Source organism: Sturnira hondurensis, unplaced genomic scaffold (genome assembly GCF_014824575.4).
Source record: "Sturnira hondurensis isolate 20B ecotype Veracruz unplaced genomic scaffold, ASM1482457v3 Scaffold0014854, whole genome shotgun sequence".
Lineage (NCBI taxonomy): Eukaryota > Metazoa > Chordata > Mammalia > Chiroptera > Phyllostomidae > Sturnira > Sturnira hondurensis.
This window is the reverse complement of record NW_028087485.1, coordinates 4,281,745-4,307,895: the sequence shown is the minus strand read 5'-3', so window position 1 is coordinate 4,307,895 and position 26,151 is coordinate 4,281,745. Positions and strand designations below refer to the sequence as shown.

Below are 26,151 nucleotides of genomic sequence, written 5' to 3'. Positions count from 1 at the left end.
CTGATAACTAAGTAACCAACTTACTGATTTATTGCCAATTTGCCCCTGGTAAATGAAGAGTAAATTATGTTTTGGGAATACTTAGGGTTGTGCATGATGTATTTTGACTTCCTTTGCAAGAAAGGCAGTTTGATCAGTATTCAGAGGTAAATCTTTTTGGGGGGATTGTTTGTGTGGCATGAATTTTTCAGATATTGTTTGGTCAAGGATGTTTGATGTTTACTAGTATACCTTAATTCATATTGAGACATTTAAATCCCCCTACCTCCCCTGTCTTTTATTTTGATACTTCATTGGAGAATCTTGCAATTTATGTACAAGGTAAATTGAAGTGTTGTACAAGAGAGCTGTGATCCCAGTTATGGTTTACATTGTGTGTTGGGTAAACAAGAATTTTCAGTTCTTTGCTCAAAACTATTGTTTGCCCCCAATCAAAATTACATTATAAGTCTTTAGCTTTCTCATAAGAAGGAACACAGATTTCCTGAAAAACTCTCATGTATTTGCTAGTGTATAAAAAAAATTACTGTACTTTGTTGTGTATAATGCGCACCCATGTTTTTGTGTGCATTATACATGGAATTATTATACCCATGGTATGTAATCATTATACTAATGTATAATGTGCATCCTTATATTTCCCTCAAAAAATTTGTGCAAAAAAGTGTGCATTATGCATGGCAAAACACGGTAACCTTGTCTCTGTCCATGTCATTTCAAACTTTCTCATTTTGTCTTCTGACCAAAGGGGACAAAAAATTGAATGAGTTTGAAGGTGCTATGAATTGTACACTTTTGACATAATTCTAATAAACTGAGAGCTGTTTATTTTTCTTCACAACTATTTCTTGAGCCTCCATGAAAACTGCTCTTAACCTCAGGTTCATTCATGCTGCTTAAGGATGTGGGTTTTTTTCCCCTCTCTGAACAATAATGTTACCTTCTGTATGTTAATTTGGGGTGCTTTTTTGACCTTAGGTCTTCCATTTTGAGGATTCCTTTTTAACTCCTGAATATGAAAATATTGGCTTGGCCAAAGTCTGTATTTTCCTGTAAAATAAAAGATACATTTTTCATTTTTACCAATAACTTTATTCATTTGGATATTTTGAGTATGTTGGCTACCTCCTGGGTGGTATAACAATGATTGTTCTCAATCAATGTCTTAATTTGATCACTGTCAACTTCAGCTATTCTTGCCGGCCGTGGATCACAGTCCAGCAAAGAATCCCCAGCATGAAACTTAGCAAACCACTTTTGACACATTCAGTCAGTTAAAGCTCCTTCTCCATACACTACACAAATCTTTTTTGTGTGTGTTGGTTGCTTTTTTACTTTTCTTGAAATAATAAAACATAATACGTATGCTGAAAATATTGCCTATTTTTTCCATCTTCAATATTAAAATGGCTACACAAAAATTTGCTGGTTTTGATAAGTTTTTAAAATGCACACTTATATGACAGCTGTCACAATACAATCAAATAAAACTGTTTCAAATGAAGTTAGACAGGTAAGCACTACTAGAGCCATTTTACTGGGGAAAAAAAAAACACGAACTTTTTGGTCAACCCAATATATAGTTTTATTTGATTTGGAGGGGTGACATTTTATTTTTGTCCTTTAAGCTAATTAATAGAATAAGGAGTATTTCAGATCTTTATAAATATGGGAAAACAGACATGAAATCTTGCCATTTTTAAGCATTTATTTAAAAATTTGAGTGGTGTAGCCCTGGCTGGTATGGCTCAGTGGATCGAATGCTGGCCTGCAAACCAAAGGGTTGCCTGTTGATTCCCAGTCAGGCCACAAGCCTGGGTTGCAGGCTAGGTCCCTGGTAGGGGGGTGCACAAGAGGCAACCAAACATTGATGTTTCTCTCCCTCTCTTTTTCCTTTCCCCTCGCTTTAAAAATAAGTAAATCTTTAAAAAAATTTTTAAAACTTTAAAAAATTTGAGTGATTTATAATTTTAAATGGAAACTATACATGAGGCAAGGTTTTAACCTGTTTATTGTTTGACTACCTTCATTCAATAAGTGTTTATTGAGCAGTTACTGTGTGCTTAAAAAGTTCATAATATTGTTTAAGTTGTCCACTTTATAGAGTAAAAATTGCCTCTTTAAGTAAGGATCCTGCTGTCTAGTAGGGCAGATAAAGCCAAGTTAACAAATATTTATAATTCTTTAAATAAATATAACAGCTAAATGCGTGAGGCATTATTTCTAAGGATACAACCATAGAAAAGAAGGGTCCCTATTTTCCCATTACTTTAATTTTTTTAAAGATTTTATTTATTTATCTTTAGAGAGAAAGGGAAGGAGAGAAATATCAATGTATGGTGCCTCTCTTGAGTCCCCTGCTGGGAACTGGCCTGCAACCCAGGCATGTACCCTGACTGGGAATCGAACTGCGATTGTGTGGTTTGCAGGCTCAAGCTCAACCCACTGAGCTATACCAGCCAGGGCCTCCTATTTTCCCATTACTTTAAATGAGGGAGTCAGATAACTAACCTGGCAAGTATAATATGATGTGATACACATTCTGATAAAGGAGAGTTTTAAGTGGTAGCATGGAAAAGGGCGGCATTCAGAAAGGCTTTTGAGTAATTAAAAAAGGCTTCCCGACCTCTGAGCTGAGATCTGAAGAATAAAAAAATCACCTAGTGAAGAATTGTAAATCTATGTTTCTGGCAGAAAAATTTGCCTGAAGCCCTAGGGACATAGCACGACTTGCTGTAGGATCTGAAAGAAGTTCTGTGGCTGGAGTGCCAAATGGGAGATAACAGAGTCGTGGCTCGAGAAGCAAGCAGGGGCCAGATCTTGAAAGGCTTGGTAATTACTGCTAAGAATTCGGGTTTTATACTGAGAGCTGTGTTTGTGGGGGTCACCCACTCTTCCCCCAGGTGTTTCAAATTGGACAGTATCCTGATGAGATGTGAGTATTTGAATGATCACTCTAATTACGGTGTAGTGATTAGGTTAGGAACAGGATGGGGGAGTGGATGTGGTAATAAGACCAGTTACAGAGCTATTAGAGGGAATTTGGTGTACCCTGGAGCAGGGTAGTGGCAATGAGAATGAAGAGAAGTTTGAAGGGTTGGGAGAAATTTGGGGAGAAGAATGGATAGGATTTGGTGATTGTCAGGGTGTTAGAGTTGAAGAAGAGAAGAGGAGTCATGATGACTGCAGGATTCTTGACCCACCTTTTTAGTTGATTTCTCTTTAGCTGTTATCTTTTATTTCATTTATTTGTAGAGATGGCGGAAGGGTAGGAGAAAGAGAGGGAGAGAAACAGCAATAAGCTGCCTCTCGCATTTGCCCCCATGTGGACAGAAACCACCCCATGTCTAACTGAGGGTTAAACCGGAGAATGCCTAACTGACTGAGCCACACTGGTTTTTTTTAAAAGAAGCCCTCTCGGATTCTCCCAGCCCGTGAGAGTGGTGTAAGTGCCATCTCTTGGTGCTGCAGCAGTTCTCGCCACACTTTCTGCGTTTTCCACTTGTTTGTAAGCTTACAGGCAAGACTGGTATCTTACTATTACGTACTAAGCACCTTGAACAGTGCATGACACTTAGTATATATTAAATAAAGTGTTGAATGAAGGAAAGTATAGTTTTTATACTTATAAAAACTTAAGTATTTATAATTGTGGGAAAAAACTGGTTTTTCTGAACTGTCAATATCCAGAAACTTGGTGTATAACTTCAGTGAGATCACTCCATGCACTTTTGAATTATCTTTTGTAAAAACAGTGTACATTGTAATTCACATCTGAAGTGCTGGGTATGTTTAATTCTTCATTGGCTATCATGGACTAATTTAAGTGGGTTTTGATATTATGTTGATCTCCTCTTGTATCACATATTCAGCTTTTCTTCATAAATAAAATTTTAATTACTTTGATTCTTTCTCAGTGTAAAAGTAAACATAACCAAACCAGCACTTTTAGGATTTTTTGTTTCAAAATGAAAATCCTTGATTTCATCCTTGAAAATCCTTTTTTTCATCCTTGATTATGAAAGGGAATGCTTATTATATACATTTAAAAAATAATACAGAGATAAAGAGAATTGAAAAACATCCTAATACCTTGCAATCATTTGATGCATGTTTTTGTAGACTTTTAGTATTTTATGTGTATTTATGAAAGCCATCAACAGAGGGAATATTTATGACATACATTAATGTGCTCATTAATAAATAAAAGGTATTGATGTTTTTCATATGAATACTGATAACTAGTATATAACCTAATAAATTGGGAAGCTTTGTATATTGTATTCTTCACAAAATGAATTATATTAAACGCATTGACAATTTCTGCTGTAAAAATAGAATATAATTATGTTTGAAATACATCTTATCCTAAACCTATTTGGACATGGAACAAAATGTAGAAGTAGATTTTGGGAAGTTCTGAGAATGTATTACTGAACATTTTCAGATTAGCATTCTGACTAAGTATTCCAAAAAACATGCGTTTGCATGACAGTTATGATTACTGTAGCCATGGATAAATGGAATGTAGATAAACTCAGAAAGTAATTTTTAAAAATATTTATTTATTTTTAGAGAGACGGGAAGGGAGAGAGAAAGAGAGGAAGAGAAACATCAGTGTGTGGTTGCCTCTTGTGCACCCCACACACCGGGGACCTGGCCTACAACCCAGACATTTACCCTGGCTGGGAATCAAACCAGCGATGGCTTTGTTTCACAGGCTGGCACTCAGTCCACTGAGCCACACCAGCCAGGGCTCAGAGAGTAACTTTTGTGCACCCCAAATTGAACTTTCTGTTAAGACTTACAATGGGAGTTTTGGAGCTTTAAGGTTCCTAGAGATCATGTAGCTCCTAAACTCAGATAAAAAAAACTGAGGCTTGAAATGTAGCATTTGCCTAAGGTTGTATTGCAGTTTATCAAGGGATTTGGAACCCACATCCACAGCTGCAGATCTTTTGGTCTTTTTCACTCCATTTTTTCAATATATTACCTTTAATCACGTTCCATTTGAGGTAGAAATAGCTAGAAGATATCTTCATTTAACATGAGAGTTGAATGTAGAGTCAGATTTAAGGCAGGTCAAATTTAATGTCGATAAAATACCCCAAGTAAGTGCCTGGACATGCAGTCTCCCCTCACTTATCTGAATTATTCTTTTTCTTCTAGACAAGAGAAAAATAGTTTTAGAAGATGCACGTACTCTTAACAATATTACTACTAAAGAATAATCAGTGATAGTTTTTAAGAATCAGTGCATGGACTAAGGATGAATGAGTCAGGTTCTTTTCTGAATTGAGCCACATTGCGTCATCACTTCCATAGTGGTCAGTTATAGAAACATTTACGTCTACATTCTACTGTTAATGGGAAAGAGGACCTCAGTGACTATAGAGTTAAACTGTGTGGTGTTGAATTTAAACGGATTTATAAAATATATTCTTTTCATCACACTTTTCAGAAAGATATTGCTGAGTAAAAATAATTGAACTCAAGGTTATATAAATTACACATTTAGACATATAATAATATATTACTGGAAGAAGTGCCTCTATTAAGTGCCAGAATAATCAGTAAACTACTAGTGTGTTCTATAGGATTAGGTCTTAAATGGGGTGGGGAAAATACTTTTTAAAGGTAGATGCTCAGATTTTCTGGAGTATCTTGTTGTTGGCTGTTTTTAGTCAGCATTTTCTCAGGCTATAGAAAGCAATCCTACCTTTTCAAATCTTGTTCTGTGAACGGTTTTCCTTGTATCGAATCCTGATTATTTACATCTACTGAATATATTCTGAAATAGTATATTGTAGTAGTTAAGACATGGGTTTGGAGTCAGAACTATGTCAGACTTGTGACTACCAATTATGGTCTGTGTGATCTTGGATAAGTCATTTGATTGCTCTTGAGTCTCAGTTTGTCTTTAAAGATTTTATTTTTAGAGAGGGGAAGGGAAGGAGAGAGAGGGGGAAACATCAATGGGTGGTTGCCTCTCTGCCCCCTACTGGGGACCCAGCCCGTAACCCAGTCATGTGCCCTACACTGGGAATTGAACCAGCAATTTGCAGGCCAGCACTCAGTCCACTGAACCACACAGTCAGGCCAGTTTCATTATCTTTAAATTAGGATTAATCTTCCTCAGAACAGCTGAAAGCACTTAGTACAGTGCCTGGCATGTAATAGATACTCAATAAATATTATCTGTTGTTATCAGTGGTGTTACTGTCAGATTCACACTATCCTATTGGGCAAATAATTTAACTTCCATAAATCTTGGTTAACTCATGTGTTAATGGAAGTAACACTACTTGGTGTGACTTGTTTACAGGCTTTAATTTGGAAATCAAATGTAATCATGTGATAGTAGTTTATAAACTCTCAGCCTGAACTGAGGTGACAAGTCTTTCACACCATTAGGACTAGGCAGGTGAAAGAAAGAGTGGAGGTTTGCCTTTGGGAAAGGATTTAACCGAGGGCTTGACGACACATCTGTCTTCCTTCAGTGCTGCACACCGAGGCACATGCGAACACATAAGTTCCTTCCTGGCTCAGTCAGGCCAAGAATGCGTATCTGTTTTGTCAGTGTTCTCCATGCCGTGTTCCTAAGGTCCAGGATGAAGAATCCGTGGCAGAGTCCAAACTTTGCACAGAGGGGGGTAAGCACTTAAATAGAGTTTGGGATATTTTATTTCTTCAGTGGTCTTACACAGATGTGTAACTCTCACGTACATTTATGTTTTTCCTCAAACAAGCAGGTAAAAATACCCCAGTTAATCATATCATGGAGAAGCCACATTTTCAGAGAGGCTCCTCTGGATCTTACGCCCACCAGTGGACTATGGTGGGTGATTTTTCTGTATCCTCACCAGCACTGTCATTTGTTATATTTCATCAACTTGATAGATAGAACATTATTTCTCATAGTACTTTTATTTTTATTATTTTTATTTTTTATAGTTTATTGAGTATGCCATTACAGTTGTCCCCTCCCCCTTCATTCCCCTCCACCCTGCACACCCCCTCCCGCCCACATTCCCCCCACTTTAGTTTATGTCCATGTGTCATAAGTTCATTTAGCTTCTACATTTTCCGCACTACTCTTGCCCTCCCCCTGTCTATTTGGTCCCCACCATCTATGCTACTTATTCTCTGTACCTTCTCCCCACCTCTCCTCCTCCCACTCCCCTGTTGCTAACCCTCCATGTGATCTCCATTTCTGTGGCTCCACTCCTGTTCTAGCTATCCGCTTAGTTTGCTTTTGTTTTAGGTGTGGTCGTTAATAACTGTGAGTTTGCTGTCTTTTTACTGTTCAGATTTTTTACCTTTTTCTTAGATAAGTCCCTGTAACATTTTATATAATAAGGGCTTGGTGATGATGAACTCCTTGAACTTGACCTTATCTGAGAAGTGCTTTATCTGTCCTTTCCATTCTAAATGAAAGCTTCGCTGGATAGAACAATCTTGCGTGTAGGTCCTTGCCTTTCATGACTTGAAATATTTCTTTCCAGCCCTTTCTTGCCTGTACGGTCTCTCTTGAGAAATCAGCTGACAGACTGAAAGGAACTCCTTCGTAGGTGACTGTCCCCTTATCTCTTGCTGCTTCTAGAATTATCTCCTTCATTTTAATCTTGGCTGATGTAATTATGATGTGCCTTGGTCTGTTCCTTCTTGGGTCCAACTTCTTTGGAACTCTCTGAGCTTCCTGGACTTCCTGGAGTTTATTTTCTTTGCCAGACTCAGGAGGTTCTCCATTATTATTTGTTCAAATAAGTTTTCCGCTAGTGGCTGTTCCTCTTCCCCTTCTGGTACCCCTATAATTCAGATGTTGGAACCTTTAAAGATGTCCTGGAGGTTCCTAAGCTTCTCCAAATTTTTCTGAATTCTTGTTTCTTCCTTTTCTGTTTGGTTGTTTCTTTCTTTCTTCTGGTCCTCTCCATTGATTTGAGTCCCAGTTTTCTTTCCATCACTATTGGTTCCCTGTGCATTTTCCTTCATTTTACTTAGTGTGTAATAAAGGAAATTTTTTCATCTAATTTGTGACCAAAATCAACCAGTTCTGTGAGCATCCTGATCACCAGTGTTTTGAACTGTGCATCTGATAGGTTGGCTTTCTCTTGGTTGCTTAGAATTATTGGCTCTGGGGCTTTGATTTGTTCTTCCGTTTGAGCCGGAACCTTTGGTCTGTTCGTGATTGTTGCGTAGTGAGGGGCGGAGCCTTAGGTGTTCACCAGGGTGAGGCAACCCAGTCGCTCTGTTGTGATGCTGTATGTGGGGGCGGGGTCAGAAAGGGAAAAATGGCGCATGCTCTACCGCCACTTCTACCGCCAGTTTCTACCGCCAGTTTCTACCGCCACTTCCCACAAGCAGATTGGGCCCTTCTGGTGCTGGTTCCTGGGTGGGTGGGCTTGTGTACATTTTAGGACCCTCTCGGTCTCTCCAGTGAATTCTCCTGAGAGGCTGGGAGTCTCTCCTGGCACCTCAGCCCCCACAAGTGTTTTCATTTGGTGCTTTTAGGCTTTAATTCCTGTTGCTGGGGCCCTGGGTTGCGCTGTTTCACTGCCTGCTTTTTTGCCTGGTTTATCTGCGTATGAGTGCGTGACCGAAGTCAGCCAACCACCTTGCGCAGTCACTGGGTCTGCTCATTTCCTCTTTGTGCCCCACGCTCAGGTCTTGCAGTCCCCGCCTTTTCCTGCCACAACCCCTCTCCACCTGGCTGCCACTCTGCCCCTCTTACTGGTCTGGATGAATGGTTGTCGGACTTTGGTACAGTTCAATTTTCTGTCTGTTCTGGTTGTGTTTTTGTTTCTAAATCTTTGTTGTCCTTAATTTTGGTTTTAGGAGAAGGCACAATGTTTCTACCTACTTCTCCATCGTGTCCGGAAATATTTCTCATTGTATTTTTAAATTATTATTATTCTAATGACTAGTGAGGGTACCCTTCTAGATCTTTCAGAGAACCAGGAGGGGACCCAGAGTTCATTTGAGCATTTACTGCAAAATGGAATAGCTTTGGATTCTGTGATTCAATTTACCACACATTGGTTTAGTGTACTACCTTACCTTGGTTTTTACCCTTAACTATAGCTCAGAAATCAGTGTTCTAAATTTGATGTTTCTCAATTCTTTAAGTGTGACTAATCTTTATATGTAAATATCTACAATGCATATTTTCATATGTTTTAAAACTTTATACAAATAGAACCATTCTCTTTTTAAAAAAAGTAATGGATTGGGGTGACATTGATTTATAAAATTACGTAGGTTTCAGGTGTATAGTTCTAAAATACATCATCTGTGTATTGTATTGTGTGTTCATACCAAGTCAAGTCTCCTTCCATCGCTATTTATCCCCCTGTACCCTCTACTACCTCCCTCCATTCCCCTTTCCCTCTGGTTACCGCCATACTGTTTGTCTGTGTCTATGAGTTTTCCTCTGTTAATCCCTTTACCCAGCGTCCAACCCCCTCCCCTCTGACAGATGTCAGTCAGTTCTCTGTGTCTGTGAGTCTATTTCTATTTTGTTCATTAGATTCCACATGTAAGTGAAATCATATGGTACTTTTCTCTCTCTGAATGGCTTATTTCACTTAGCGTAATACTCTCCAGGTCTATCCATGCTGTCACAAAAAGTAAGATTTCCTTCTCTATGGCCAAGTAGTACTCCATTGTGTAAATACACCACAGCTTTTTATCCCCTCAGCTACTCATGGGCACTTGGGCAGCTTCCACGTATTGGCTATTATAAATAATGCTGCAGTAGCATAGAGGTACATATGTTCTTTTGGATCAAGTGTTTCTGGTTTCTTTGAATATAGTCTCAGGAGTAGAATCACTGGGTCATTTTTTGAGGAAACCATACTGCTTTCCACAGTGGCTGCACCAGTCTGCATTCTTATCAGCAGTGCATGAGGATTCCCATTCTCTGCATCCTCACCACCATTTGTTTGTCGATGATAGTCATTCTTACGGGTGTGAGTGGATATGTCCTTGTGGTTTTAATTTTCATTTTTCTGATGATTAGTTATATTGAGCGTTTTTTTCATGTCTATTGGCTATCTTTCTATTCTCTTGGATAAGTCTATTCAGGTCCTTTACCCATTTTTTAATGAGATTGTATTTTTGGTGTTGAGTTTTGTAAGTTCTTTGTAAATTTTGGATATTAACCCCTTATCAGATGTATCATTGGCAAATGTGTTTGCCCGTAGAACCATTCTTTATGCATTATTTGCAACTTACGTGTTTGTTTTTGTTGCTGTTCACCATTGTTTCTGAGATTTGCCCAAGTTGCTTCCTGTAGGCTTAGTGATTTTTTCCATGGTGTAGAGTGACTTTGACACTGAGACCCCTTGTGCAAGTGCATAGAAGTTTTCCTGCTATAAATACCTGCAAGTAGAACTGATGGATCCAATGGGATATGGCATTTTCATATCATCAGGTTTTTGCCAAACTGCTTTTTAATAGTTGATACTTTTACCTGTAGAGTGAGGTTTTTTTGGCTCCATATTTTCCAACAACAGTTGGTTTTATCAGACTTTTCACTTGCTAACCTGATGGCAGTGATACCACTGTTGCTCAGATTACTGGTTATACTGGGTAGTTTGGAAACAATACTGGGTTGGCCAGAATGTTCATTTGGTTTTTTTTCTATAAGATGGCTCTAGTAGCACTCGGCTGTTTTTAACTTCTTTCAAAACAATTTTGTTAGATTGTGTTGTGACAGCTGTTATGTCAGTGTGCATTTAAAAAATCTTATTAAGCCCTGACTGGTGTAGCTCAATGGATTGAGCCAGGGGACTGTGAACCAGAGTATCGTGGTTCGATTCCCAGTCAGGGCACATGCCTGGGCTGCAGGCCAGTTCCCAGCAGGGGACGCATGAGAGGCAACCATACATTGATATTTCTCTCCCTCTCTCCTTTCCTTCCCCTCTAAAAATAAATAAATAAAATCTTTAAAAAAAAATAAAAAATCTTATTAAAATTGGTGAATTTTTGTATAGTCATTTTAATATGGAAGATGAAAGAATATGCAACCTTTTTGGCATACATATTATGCTTTATTATTTCAAAACAGGTAAAAATGCAATTGAAACAAAAAATGATATGTGCAGTGTATGGAGAAGGTGCTGTGACTGATCGAATGTGTCAAAAGTGGTTTTCAAAGTTTCGTGCTGGAGATTTTTTGCTGGATGATGCTCCATGGTCGGTCAGGTAGACCAGGTGAAATTGATAGTGATCCAGTTGAGACATTAACTGAGAATGATCAACATTATACCACGTGGGAGATAGTTGGCATACGCAGAATAGCCAAATCAATAAAGTTACTGGTGAAAATGAATAACATTTTACAGAAAAAAACATATAGACTTTCTGGCCAACCTAATATTTATTGACCATTAAAGTATTGTCTGTGATTTATCTGCCCACTTTTTAGTGCTATGTTTGCATCATGGATACCCTTTCACTTTGCTTGTTTGTATTCTTAACTTTTCATGCATGCCACCTACCCCTTATCTACTCAGCCATCCATGTAGATATCTTCTGTACTTACCCCTTATATTTTAGTATCGCACACTCACTGGTCTGTTACCACCTGTGGGTGCTCTTTTCACTCCATTCAGTCTCTGCTTCTCCATGCTGAGTCATCCTTCTGTGAGGATCACCACGGCCACCTCACTTGGCCTATGAACTTCTTGTGGATTACCGAACATATGTCATGTCCTCTTTGTCCTGGATGGGTTCTTAGATTACCGTGCCTCCCCCCTCCGCCCCCTCCCCCCGCCCACACACTGAGCTGCCTTTTTGTGGGTTGTCTTTCTCATCTCACCCAGGCTCTGAAATCCAAGATGGGGGTTAAATTTTCTGTACTCTACCCTCTTTAGTCTGTCTGGGCTCTGACTTTCTGCTATGGGACACTTTAAATTTTCATCTACCATCATTGCGGGGGATGCCCACCTTACTTTACAATACTCAGTTGCTTTAGTTTGGACTTAAACACGGTGGGGAATGGGTGTGTTTAATTTTCTTGATACTCAAAATGTTATTACAGCCCTGGCTGGTGTAGCTCAGTGGATTGAGCGCAGGCCTGCGAACCAAAGCATCACTGGTTTGATTCCCAGTCAGGGCACATGCCTGGGTTGCAGGCCATATCCCCAGTATGGGGTGTGCTACAGGCAACCATACATTGATGTTTCGCTCCCTCTCTTTCTCCTTCCCTTCCCCATCCCTCTAAAATAAATAAATAAAATCTTTAATATATATTTTTAAAATATTTTATTTACTTATCTTTAGAGGGGAAGGGAAGGAGAGAGGAAGAGAAATATCAATGTATGGTTGCTTCTTGTGCATCCCCTGCTGGGAACTGTCCTGCAACCCAGGAATGTGCCCTGACTGGGAATCAAACCGCGATTGCCTGGTTCACAGGCCCGTGCTCAATCCACTATAAAATCTTTAAAAAATATTTTAAAATGTTATTACAGGTTTATTAAAGAAATAAGAATAATAACAGATCTAACATAAAATATTGATTACATATGAAAGACAATTATATTGCTGTTGTGAAAGTTAACAAGAATTTGAGATTGTAAACATTTACATATGAATTAAAAATAAAACTGATAATTTAAAAACTATTATAAAGTGGAAGACATTCATGAAAGCTCCTGGGGGTTATATAGCCTAATGAGAGCAATGTAAGAAAGACTTTCTTGAAAAAGTGACTCCCAGAAGTCATAAAGATGGGTTCATCTGGAAAGGTGGTGCCTGGAAAAGAAAGAGGTATGAGGGATATGTAGGGGAAGGCAGCCAGGCAGGGGAGGAAACAATAAGAGTATATACACGGAGGGAGGAAACAGTACCATATATTCAAGAAACTGAGAATACTAATGGTCGTATATAAATTCAATGACCGTGGAGACTAGGGAGCAGAGGTGAAGAGGAGGGAAAGGATCATCTGAGCAGAGGGAGCAAGCTGAATAAATATGGTAATGCAGAAGCATTTTGAGCTGTCAATAGGATGTAACACTGGAATGGAGAGTGTATTGGTACACATGGTAAAGCTGGAAAAGATAGGTTGGAGACTGATTATGGAGACACCCTACACACATATGTAAGTGTGCACTTGTATGCATTTTTAGTGTGGGAGTGATTTCAAACCAATGAGTCTCAAAAAGTGCTATGACATATTTCACTCATCTGAGGATTTAATAATATATATATTTTAATATATCTTATTGATTGTACCATTACAGTTCTATTCCCCCCCTTCATTCCCCTCCACACCCCCTCCCCCACCATTCCCTCCCTTTAGTTTATGACCACATGTCTCAAGTTCTTTAGATTCTATATTTCCCCCACTATTCTTGCCCTCCCCCCTATCTATTTTCTACTTACTGTCTATGCTATTTTCTGTACCTTCTCCCCCCTTCTCCTCCTCCCACTCCCCTGTTGCTAACCCTCCAATGTGTTCTTCATTTCTATGGTTCCGCTCCTGATCTAGCTGTCCTCTTGGTTTGCTTTTGTTTTAGGTGTGGTTGTTAATAACTGAGAGTTTGCTGTCCTTTCACTGTTCATATTTTTTATCTTCTTTTTCTTATATAAGTCCCTTTAACATTTCAATAGAATAAGGGCTTGATGATGATGAACTCCTTGAATTTGATCTTATCTGAGAAGCACTTTATCTGTCCTTCCATTCTAAATGAAAGTTTTGCTGGATAAAGCAATGTTGGCTGTTGGTGTTTAGATTTCATGACTTGGAATACTTCTTTCCAGCCCCTTCTTGCCTGTAAGGTCTCTTTTGAGAAATCCGCTGACAGTCTGATGGGTACTCCTTTGTAGGTGACTGTCCCCTTATCTCTTGCTGCTTCTAGGATTCTCTCCTTCATTTTAGTCTTGGCTAATGTAATGATGATGTGCCTCGGTGTGTTCCTTCTTGGGTCCAACTTCTTTGGGACTCTCTGAGCTTCCTGGATTTCCTGGAAGTCTATTTCCTTAGCCAGACTGGGGAAGTTCTCCTTTATTATTTGTTCAAATAAGCTTTCCACTCGTGGCTGTTTCTTTCCCCCTTCTGGTACCCCTATAATTCGGATGTTGGAACGTTTAGAGATGTCCTGGAGGTTCCTAAGCCTCTCCTCATTTTTTTTGAATTCTTGTTTCTTCATTCTTTTCTGGTTGGATGTTTCTTTCTTCCTTCTGGTCCACTCCATTGATTTGAGTCCCAGTTTCCTTTCCATTGCTGTTGGTTTCCTGTACATTTCCCTTCATTTCAATTAGTTTAGCCTTCATTTGTTCCTCTAATTTGTGACTATAATCAACCAGTTCTGTGAGCATCCTGATAATAAACAGTGTCTTGAACTGTGCTTCTGAGAGGCCGCTTAGAGTTATTGGCTCTGGGGCTTTGAGTTCTTCTTGAGCCATATTTTGGACTGTTAGTGCCTGTTACGTATGAGGAGCAGAGCCCTAGGTGTTCACTAGGGTGGGGCAACTCAGTCGCTGAGTTGTGACGCTGTATGTGGGGGCGGGGTCAAAGGGAAGCAGTGTCGGTCCCCTCTTCCGCCTCTTGCCTCCTGCTGCCACCGGGGCCTCTCGGTCTGTCCCACTGCGCCTGAAAGTGCGACCACGGTCAGCCCACCGCCTTGCGGTCAGCCCACCACCTTGCGTACTCACTGGGTTCGCCTGCTGGGGCCTGCGCGGTCCGTCTCACTGCTCACTCCTCTGCTGGTTTATCTGTGTGCAAATGTGTGACCGAGGTCAGCCTGCCCCGCCCCCTCACTGGGTCCGTGAGCTACCCCAGCTGCCTGGGCGCCTGGGTCTGGCGATCTTTCCCGCCCGACCCTTCTCCCCTGCTGGCTCCGCCCCTCTTACCGGTCTGGTTGAACAGTTCGTTGTTGTTGGACTTCCGTATAGTTCAATTTTCTGTTCTTCAGCTGCGTCTTTGTTTACTAAACCTTTGCTCTATTCAAACTTGGTTGTGGGAGAAGGCACAGTGTTTCCACCTACGCCTCCATCTTGGCGGAAGTCTTAATAATATATTTTCAATTACTTAGTTGTCATATGTTAGTGTTTTGGCTATCTAAACTGTCTTGTATAGGTAGGACCCAAATCCTCTATATAGAAATTTTTAGCACAATCCTGTGCACTTAGACGAGCAGTTTTCAACTGGTGTGCTGCAAGAATTTTTGAGATGTGCAGTACCTAATTATTCAGTCAGGTGCACGGACCTCTTTTCCCTTAGCTTGTGCTATAGCCAACAGTACAATAGCCTTCCCGTCTGAGTGAATTGAAATGATACCTATTTTTTTGTCAGATTGGCAAAAAATACATTTTCTAGTGTGCCACAGAAATTTGTTAATTATTTTATATAGGCCATGAGATGAAAAAGGTTGAAAATTGCTGACTTAGACTACCAAGTACTTTTTGTGGTTTGATAAAATTTTATTAATATCTTTGAATCTCTTAAGCTAATCAGGTGTAAGATGTTATAGTTGTGTCTTTACTCTTCAAGCCCCAGTATCAAATAAAGATCAGTTATAAAATTAATAATAGATCCACAAAGCAAAAAATGTATTTTAAATTTTGAAACATTCAGGAAGTACTACGTCATGAAGATTTTACTAATCTTTTCAGCCTTAGTGGATCCTTTTAGTCAGTCCTTTTACCAGTGAACATTTCTTCCTTTAAGAATGCTTAAGAACCATAACTTTTTCAGTAGGACATAGACATTATTGGAGCTTGCTTTTTCTTAAAGTTTCTGAAAGGTGGCCCCCAGATCTACCTGTGTCAGAGTCATCTAGAGTGCTTGTTTAATTGCAGGTTTTTCATGCTCTTTTTCCTGAACTTTGTCCTCATTCTGTTCTTTTATTAGATTTCTTTCTTCTATATATCATCATGTTTGAAATCCTTCCTGTTACTTAAAGCTATCTGGTGATTACCAGTAGTTGCAGACAGGGCAGTGTTAGTGTAGTGGTTTGGGACGTAAGCTTGGATACATACTGCCAACATCGGAATCTCAGCTCTGTCACTTTTACAGGATTACAATGCTAGTTACTTAAAAATATTTCTGTGACTCAGTGCCTTTATGAATAAAGCAGGGATAACAATTTATCTCATAGGGCTGTTAAATATATTAAATGAATGACTATAAATTTCTTAGAATAGTGCTTGTACATAGAAAGCACTCCAACATTAGGTGCTGTTGTGACTTCTCCCCCTTTTCAGCTCTTAACAAAGTTTTGTGCTATGGTAACTTGTATACTTATCTTACCTCTTTCTGTTCAGGTTGCAAATTCTTTGAGGATAGGACCTAACTTACTGATTTTTATAGCTTTTCAAAAGATTTTATGTATGTGTTTGATAAATATTTACCATATAAAATCATAGGAAAATGACAAAATTATCTGTAGGATTGTTTTTCAGAGCTCATTTGCTTAATATAAATTATAATCTAAAGTATTAATACTCTCTGTATTATATTTCAGGAATTCTAATGAATCATTGATTGACCAGCACCATTATACCAATTGGAATGAGTTATCAGAAATGGGAATAGATTCAACATGTAACAGATGGCTCTTACTCCATGGTGATTACTCCTTCAAGCCAACACCTTTTTAATTCCATAGGATTTTTGTTTCTTCATCTTTGAATTCCAGTTCCTATTGTTGGCAAATACAATAAAAGAAGTTCATGTAGTTTTTGCTCAAGTGTGAGTCACCATGAGTAGTAGCTTAGGAAAAGAAAAAGACTCTAAAGAGAAAGATCCCAAAGTACCATCAGCCAAGGAAAGAGAAAAGGAGGCAAAAGCCTCTGGAGGTTTTGGGAAAGAAAGCAAAGAAAAAGAACCTAAGACCAAAGGGAAAGATGCCAAAGATGGAAAGAAGGACTCCAGTGCTGCCCAACCAGGGGTGGCTTTTTCAGTTGACAATACGATCAAAAGGCCAAATCCAGCACCTGGAACTAGGAAAAAATCTAGCAATGCAGAGGTAATTAAAGAGCTCAATAAATGTCGGGAAGAGAACTCAATGCGTTTGGACTTATCCAAGAGGTCTATACACATACTACCATCATCAATCAAAGAGTTGACTCAATTAACAGAACTTTATTTATATAGCAACAAATTGCAGTCCCTCCCTGCAGAAGTGGGCTGCCTAGTAAATCTCATGACACTGGCTCTAAGTGAAAATTCACTTACCAGTTTGCCTGACTCTCTTGATAACTTGAAGAAGCTACGGATGCTTGATTTACGGCATAATAAACTGAGAGAGATTCCTTCAGTGGTGTATAGGCTAGATTCTCTCACCACTCTTTACCTTCGCTTTAACCGTATAACTACTGTGGAGAAGGACATCAAAACCCTGTCAAAACTCAGCATGCTTAGCATTCGAGAGAACAAAATCAAACAACTACCTGCTGAAATTGGTAAGAGGCCTTGGTTTACCATTATTATTTTTAGTATTTGTTATGCTAAATAATTTGAGTGCTCTTCCACATGAGAATATATCTGATACTTGCCTAAAACCAGCTGGTTTACTTTAATTATTCAGTTTTAGCCATATTAATAGGACATGGTTTGAGGTTTGAGGTCTTTCATAGACTTAAAAAAATGAGTGAGAATATAGATGTTATTTGGCCTTTTTCACACAAACCTAGTCTGTTTTCATTTTCATTGAAGAAAAAGTGAGTTTGAAGCAGAAAAAAGATGTTTGCCTAATTAAGTTATTGCCACCTATTTTTAAAATATTTACACATGTAATTTTAGTACACCCATTAAGGCTATATTTCTCATTTTCTGACTTCTTTACCTGAAAACTGTTTAAATTCACATCACTTTTCTACCAAGGTTACTACAAAAGATTGGCCTAACAGAGCCTTGTTAAAAAGCAGTGTCGTAGAAAATTGAAGAGGTTTTTTTTTTCTTTCCATTTTTGATAGTATTCATGTTCATTAAAAATAATCCATGAACACAGGAAAGTCAAAAAAGTAGGCAAAAAGTCAGGTGTCTTAAGTGCAACAATGTTAGCATCTTAGTAGATTTCATTTCAGTTTTTGTATATAAAGCTAAATTGTACTGAAATGAAGGAATGCTTTTAAGAGAATGGTAGTAGGAGAAAAATAGGTAATGTATATGTGTAAACAAATCAGTACAAAGAAATGTATTGTCTTGATATTTTTAATTATGGAAAAAATTTAGAAACATTTAGAATATAATAAACCATCCATTGATCAATTTTGGGGAATTGACAAAGGTATTAGTGAGCCCTTTTGGTAAATTTTAAAAAATTGACATAAAATTGATTTTGGAGCTTTTTAAGGAAACTTTTTGTTTTACATGAAAGGCCAGTTTATTTTGAATAAAACAGGTGAATTAAATATTTTGTTGCTTTGAGCGTTGGTCTTAAAGTGAGTGATAAAGGAAACTCTTTTTAGGCTCAGATTTGTAAAGATATGATATTCTGTGGGTATTTAAAACATTTTATCTAGTTTTGAAAAATATTCAGTTTAAGTTTTAGGTATGTTTGACTCTTAACTTTAAAATATTAATTTTGGTTTATTTATATGTACTTAAATCATGATAGACTTTCTCAAGCAGAGCACTGTGCTTACAAAATATGACTCATTCATGACATATTAAAATACTCCCAGGAATTTGAATAGAAATGTTCCTTTCCACGTGTTCAGATAAGGGATGTGGTTGTTGAAAGACTTTTGATTTTATACCAGATTCAGTCAAAATTTGACCTGTGTGTATGGCTTATTGTGGGATAGAATTATCGGCTGTTGAAGAAAGAAATGCTGACTTTTTATATAGAAGTAAAAAATGTTACTTCCTGTCTTTGTTCTTGTTTTGTGTATGTATTATATATTCCATTCTAAAACTTTGGCTTTAATTCATTTGAAGTCTCCTTTGAAGTATTTTTTTTTCCATAGTGATGTTAATCAAATTTCATGGGAATTAAGAACGCACATTCCTTAAGCAAGAAATTATTTCATGGGAATTTAAACTTCTTTTGTTCTTGAATATAGATATTTAAGCATTTTTACTAAAAGGTCAATGTATTTTTTAAATTGACAAATTTTATTAAATTAAATTATTGATATTTGTGGCTGCCTGTTTTTGACTTTTATTCCTAAATTTGTTATTTAAAAAATAACCATAGAATTTGGTTTTCAGTGAGCACACTGTCACCATTAGTGACATTATTAAAGTTTATGTTGTAACTTCTGTATTTCTGTAAAACTACTAGCATCATAAATGTTATTTATTTTTTCCAAGAAGGGCATTAGGTAGAAAGTAAACTGCTTTTAAACATAAAACTTAATATTTCATATAAGGAGTTAAGATTTATATGGTTTAACTTAGATGCATGGATTTGGGGCAAACATTGCTAAAGTTTGCATTATCTGTTTCCTTGTAGGGTAACAAGAAAATAAAGGTTCAGTAAAAATAACAATTGTAGTAATAATAATAGCTGTTATTTTAGCATAATATGTCATATACCATACATGGTTCTGTACATATATTATCTTATAAAATTGTTACAGTAACCCAAGGAAATGGATACTTCTCTTGTGCCCCCCCCCCCCCAAACCATTGTACTGAAGAAGGAACTGAAAATGTAGAGAGATTAGATAATTTACTGAAGATCATGCAGCTGGGAAGTTCGTTGGCAGTAGGAATGCAAACGTAGGTCTCACCGTATTGCCCTCACTAGTCTAGAAAAGCGGGCCCCACTCCCGTAGATTATGATTTAGTGGTCTGGAAGGTCCAGGGGATCTGCACTTCAGAGAATAAACTGAGTTATTCTATGTGTAGCTGCAGTTGAAAGCCATTGCATTAGTTTCTTTTTTCCTTTTTTTTTTTTGAGGTGGGAAGAATGGAAGCAGCTTGAGATATAAATCATACACCATTCAAGTCACAGACTTGAAGTGTACAATCCAATGGTTTTTTAGCATATTCACAGAGCTGTTGTACAACCATCCCAAACAATTTTTGAACATTTTCATCACACCAAAAATCTGTTTTAGTAGTTACCCACTCCTATTTTCTCCCAAACCCCTAGCCCTAGACAAACAGTAATATACTTTTTGTTTGTATAGATTTTACTATTCCAGACATTTCATATAAATGAAATCGTACAAAATATGGTCTTGGTGATTGCCTTCTTTCACTTAGTATAATGTTTTCAAAATTTGTCTAGGTTGTAGCATGTATTAGTACTTCATTTCCTTTTGTTGTTGAATATATTCCATAGAATGGATATACCACGTTTTATTTATCCATTCATTGTTTGTGTTGAACATTTGTGTTGTTCCCACTTCCAGCTATTATGAATAAAATTACTATCAACATTTCTGAACATTTTTTTGCACAAGTTTTTCTTTGGACATTTGTTTTCATTTCTCTTGGGTATGTACCTAGAAGTGGAATTATTGAGTCATATGGTAATTTTATGTTTAACATTTTGAGGAACTGCAAGACTGTTTTCCTAAGTGGCTTCACCATTTTACATTCCCACACACAGCAGCCGTGTGTGAGGGCTCCAGTTTTTCTACGTCCTCAACATCCTTGTTTTCTGTCTTTTTTATTATAGCCAATCCATGAGTGTGGTTTTAATTGCAGTTCCCTTATGACTATAGATTTTTTTTTAATCTTGAAAGTGATCTTTTATTATGAAGGACAGACCAAATTATTTTTCTGTGATGCGTGTCTTCCTTTACTGCTTTTTAAAGAAAATACATAAAGTCAGCTCCTTTGAGAATATTTTCAAAATAAGACCCAGGCACAAAGATCAAGTAAAATGGAAATTTGACATTTTTAAAAAGTGTTACGCACCTTTAATTTGCTGAAACCCATAAGAGAATTCAGAATCCCAAATTTATGCAAATTATCATTTGCTTTTATAAGTAAGCCACTTTTAATTATACCATCCAGTTTGTGTTTGGCAGTATATTTGAGGAATGTGAGAAATTAGAAGTTTTTGAAATACAGTGGCTATTTAGTTTAAATGATATATTTGGAATTTAACCATTATACAAGGTTGTATTGTGCTTCTGCCTTATAGGGAAATTATATTAAAATTAGAACATTTATCTGCTTTAACATTAATGGCATCTTTATTAATGCCATGTGATTTGATACCAGTGATAAATTTTCACATGGGTAAAAATTGGCAGAAAATAAATATAAAAGGATACTGAACAGAGAACACATGTAAGCGTATGAAGAGCCAGAGATAATATATCAGAGTAGCCAATAAAACTCTGCATTTGGTAATGTTCATTTATTTTTCTTTTTTTGTATAAGGCATGTAGGTAGATGGAAATTGTAATTATTATTTACTTTTATGGATCCATATTCTGTTCTTCCTTTCCATGCCTACTTTCACCAGTTGTTTCTTTGAAAGAGACTCTTCATGTATACCAAGAGAGTCAAGAAATCATGTTTTCAGGGGGAAAACAGGAAATAACCATCCCCTATCCCTCAAATTGTCCTTTGAGTTTCATGTTAGAGATATGCTTTTGTAAATTTCTTCTTTTTTTTTTTCCTGCCTGGATGGATTAGATTGAAGGCCATCAGGTACTCAGTTTGAATAATTGATCAATTATTTTGGGGAAATTATGGACAAGGAAGTTTTAAAGAATTTCTAGGAAGGAAATGGTTACTCTTTCAAATCAGAAATAAACTTCATCTCTGTCTCTTACTAATATTCCTACAGTTTATTTTCTTTCATTGAATTATGACCTATTTCAGGATTTCTTTTGCTCTCAAACTTCCCCCTAATATGTTATTCTTTCTAAGACAGCTAAGTTAGAGGCATTTTTTTTTTAAATCTATTCTTTCCTATAACAATTTCATGCGAATTTGTCAAAATAAGCCTCTTTACTTAGAATAATCTGGTGTGTTAAAAGCATAAGCTTTTTGAGAACTCATCATTTTTATGTATTTAAAAAACAGTCCACAGCGTTCAGGTACAGGAGAAAGTAGAATCAGTAGGTTTTTTGGGTTTTTTTTGCACATTTAACTCAACATTTGTTGAGATAAAAATCTATTTCCTGCTACACCACAGTGTTACATTTTATAAGTCAAGTTATATATATAATCAATACACAGTAAATACATAAATAACATCTATACAAAAATACAAAGAACAGAATCAACAATTTTTAAAAAATCGAAGGATCTGAGATTTTCTGGTACCCAATGTTGTAATTTTCTATGAATTGTAATAGTGAATAAATCATGGATTTTCAATAAATGTGGCTTGAAGTGAATTTAATGAAGCACTATTAACCATTTTTCAGTATTTACTCAAATTGTAACCCTAGTCCCTAAAATTTTTGAAGTTCTCCCAGAACTTCCAGGGGTAATACAGTTGCTTTCATGATCCAGTCAACATTATTTAATTATCTCACTTGAGTATTTTGTACTAGTGTTAATGAGTAACTTAGTTTGGCAAGAAAAATGAATCAGGAAAGGGAATTCAGAGTTGTTAATAACTCCTTTTGACTGGGATTCCGTATAAAACCTTAGAGACCTAGAAATAAACTGTTTATTTGTTTGTTTATTATCAAATTATCAGGTAAAAAACAAAAACCTGGAAAAATTATTACTGCTAAAGGAGGAAGGAGGAAAACAGAAAATACCACTTGAGCTGTGGGAGAAGGAATTTTTGGTGGGATACCAGTGACTTCTAGTTCTGCTTAGGTGTGCGGAAGAGGGCTGTCATTGTGCTCTAATGACTGCATTCAGACCACTGGAAGGAGTGTGGGCATTGTCGTCCATGTTGCTAAGCTGCAGAAGCAATTCCTTAGAGAGCTACTGAAGCCTTCTTTGCAGGGGAAGGGAGAATTAAGCCCTATAAGACAAATTTAAATAATGTATAAATTCTGATCTAAGTCCCTAAATCCATTCAAGCTTATGTGATGGGTATTTCCAGCCCTTGTTGATTATGTAGTTTTACAAATAATTGTATTTTAGTAAGACCTGATGTGATTTTTTAGAGAGCTAAACTCAATATTTGAAAAATATTCTTGTAAGTTCAAGAACAGAGTTATTTTTAAAATATAAACATCCTTAAAAACAGAGGATAGTATAGGGAAGGCCACAATTTATGAAAAAAACAAACTTAAATTACATATTACCTAGCAATATTTGAGTGCCTACTATATACATTTCAATAGGGCCTTTTTATATGTTGCTAGATTTAATTTATTAAAATTTTGTGAAGGGTTTTTGCATCTGTATTCATCATGGATATTAATGTGTAATTTTCTTTGTGTGTGTGTGGGTTGCTACTAGGGTGATGCTAGCTTCATATCATAGAACGAGTTGGCAAGAGTTCTTTTATGTTTTGGAAGAGTTTGTGTAGAATTAGTATTATTCCTTCAGATGTTTAGAAGAATTATCAATTATGTAATCTCGGGTTTCCTTTGTAGGAAGGGTTTTAATTAGTAATTTAATTTAGTTAATTAGAGTTATTTTTTGAGTTTTCTGTTTCTTAATTTTGATAAAAGAATCTGTCAAAGATTTATTTTATATAATTTTTGAATACTTGGGCATAAAGTTCAAAATAGTTTTTTCTAATTATCTGTGCTTTTGTTTTGTTTTCTTTTTTCTTTTTTTAAAATAATTTGGTCCTTAACTTTTATTTTTATTTTATTTTTAAAAAGATTTTATTTATTCATTTTTAGAGAGAGGGCAAGCGAGGGAGGAGAGAAACATCCATTGTACGGTTGCCTGTCACGTGGTTTCCCCTGGGGACCTCACCTGCAATCCAGACATATGCCCTGACTGGGAATTGAATCATCTACTTTTTGGTTCACAGCCCAGCCTCAATCCACTGAGCTGTGCCAGCCAGGGCTGGTCCTTAAGTTTTAATATGCTCTTTTTTATCTACTTTTTAAAATTATCAGATTGATTTCAAATCTTTCTTCTTTTCATTATATGGTTGATCCTTGAACAAAATACATTTGATGAACTGCTCGAGTCCATTTACACATGGATTTTTTATAGTATATACAGTAGGCCCTTTGTATCATGGGTTTTGCATTCAGGGATTCAACCCACTGCAGATGGAAAGCAGTATTTTCCACCATCTTTGGGAATCTGTGGATGTGGAGGACCACCTACTGATACATTGCTGTGTGCCATTTTCTGTAAGTGACATGGGCATCTGTGGAAGTACTGGAACCAATCCCCCATGGATCCCAAGGAATGGCTGTAGTTAAGTTTTTGGAAAGTCAAAAGTTCTGCCTGGATTTTTGACTGCATGGGAGTCGTTGCCCCTTACTCCCATGTTGTTCAAGGGAATGGTCAGCCACTCATATAAGCATTTACAGGTATAAATCTCTGCCCAAGCACTATTTTCACAGCAGCCCACAAATTTTGATATGTTGTGTTTTTATTGTTGTTCAGTTGGAAAAATTTTCTAAATATCTCTTGTTACTTCCTCTCTCATCATGTATTATTTAGAATTGTTCAATTTCCAAGTATTTGAGAGATAGTTTCACATATTTCTTGTTATTGACTTATAAAATACAGTCTGTCTTTGTAAATGTTCTATTTGCAGTTGGAAAAATGTGCATTATGCTGTTGTTTTTGGAACAAGGTCAAGTAGGAGGATAATGTTATTCATTTCCTCTATACTCCCACTGATTTTTCTGTCAATTAGTGAAAAATAAGTGTTGAACTATTCTAGTATAATAGTTTGTCTTCTATTGGTGCTATTATTTTTTATTTTGAAACTTTGTTATTGTGTATATAATTAGAATTTTATTTTCTTTTTGATGAGGTGACATTTTATAAAATGTCTTTACCTCTGGTAATATTTTTGGGAATATTTTTTAAATTCTATTTTATTTGATATTAATTACTGCTATTTCAGTTTTCTTGTTGATTGGTGCTTACATTGTATATCCTTTTTCCATTTTTTTGTAATGGTTTCTTGTAGACAGCATATCATTAGGTGTGGTGTGTTTTTATCCTGTGTTGATAGTTTCTGCCTTAACTGGAGGCATTTTTGCCTTCAATATTATAAACCATTTACATTTATATTTAATATAGTTACTATATTAATATGATTGGGTTAAAATCTACCATCTGGCTATTTTCTGGCTATTCATACTTATTTTATTTATGTGCTGTTTGTTACTTAGTCCTTTTTTCCTTCATTTCTTGCCTCCTTTCAGATTTTTTGGTAAATTCCATTTATCTCACTGTTGGCATATTAGTTAGACATCTTTGTTACTCTTTTTTTACTGTCTGCTCTGGGATTTGCAGTATATATCCTAAACTAACACAGTCTATGTTCAAGTAATATACAACTTCACATAATTCCTAAGAACCTTACAGTAAAACACTTCTATTTCTCCCATTCATTGTGTACTTACTGTCATTCATTTTTACTTCTTCATGTTTATAAATCCTATAGAAATATGTGGCCATTGTTTTTGCTTTAAACTGTATCCTTTTAAAGATTTTTATTTTGAACAAATTTTACACCTACAGAAATTTGCAAAATCAGTACAGAGGGTTCCCATATACCTTTTACCCAGTTTCCTCTAATAGTAACATCCTATGTAATGGTTGTACAGTGATCAGAACCAAGGAATTAACATTGGTAAAGTACTATTAACTACAAATTTTATTCTGATTTCACGTTTTTTAACTAATGTAATTTTTCTGTTTCAGAATCCCCCATTAAACTTAATAGTCATGTGTCTATAGTCTCCTCTAACCTCTGACAGTTGGAAATACTAAATGCCTTTCCTTTTCTTTTATGATGTTGATACTTTTGAAGAGTACTGCTTAGTGGTATGTAGTATATCACTAGTTTTTTTGCTTGTGTGGTGTTTTCTCATGACTAGTTTGAGGTTGTGCATTAATATTTTGCTCACTAATTTTAACATTCATTAGTGGATCTTCCCTTAATTACTACTGTATTTGAATGACCTTTGTATTTCCTTTTTCTTTCCATTTATTAATTTTAATTCTTATATAAGGAAGAGCTGTCCCTTCTCCATTTATTTATTTATTTATTTATGCAATTACTTAATGACATAATTCTGGACTCATTCTATTCTGTGGGTTACAATTCAGAATTATTTATTTATTTATTTTTTTGCTCAAATTGTTCCAGCTTTGGTGATTCTGAACTCTTT

At 36.5% G+C, this 26,151-nt stretch overlaps 1 protein-coding gene across 2 annotated transcripts in view; it reads left to right on the top strand.

Moving 5' to 3' along the window:
- The window catches only part of SHOC2 (SHOC2 leucine rich repeat scaffold protein), a 91,259-nt gene that overhangs the window by 11,282 nt on the left and 53,826 nt on the right, over positions 1-26,151 (top strand). For both annotated transcript variants that reach the window (XM_037063950.1, XM_037063951.1), the window contains exon 2: positions 16,470-17,409. In XM_037063950.1, the coding sequence (XP_036919845.1) occupies positions 16,707-17,409 (703 nt within the window). In that variant the 5' untranslated portion in view covers positions 16,470-16,706. The remainder of the gene's footprint in view (positions 1-16,469; positions 17,410-26,151) is intronic.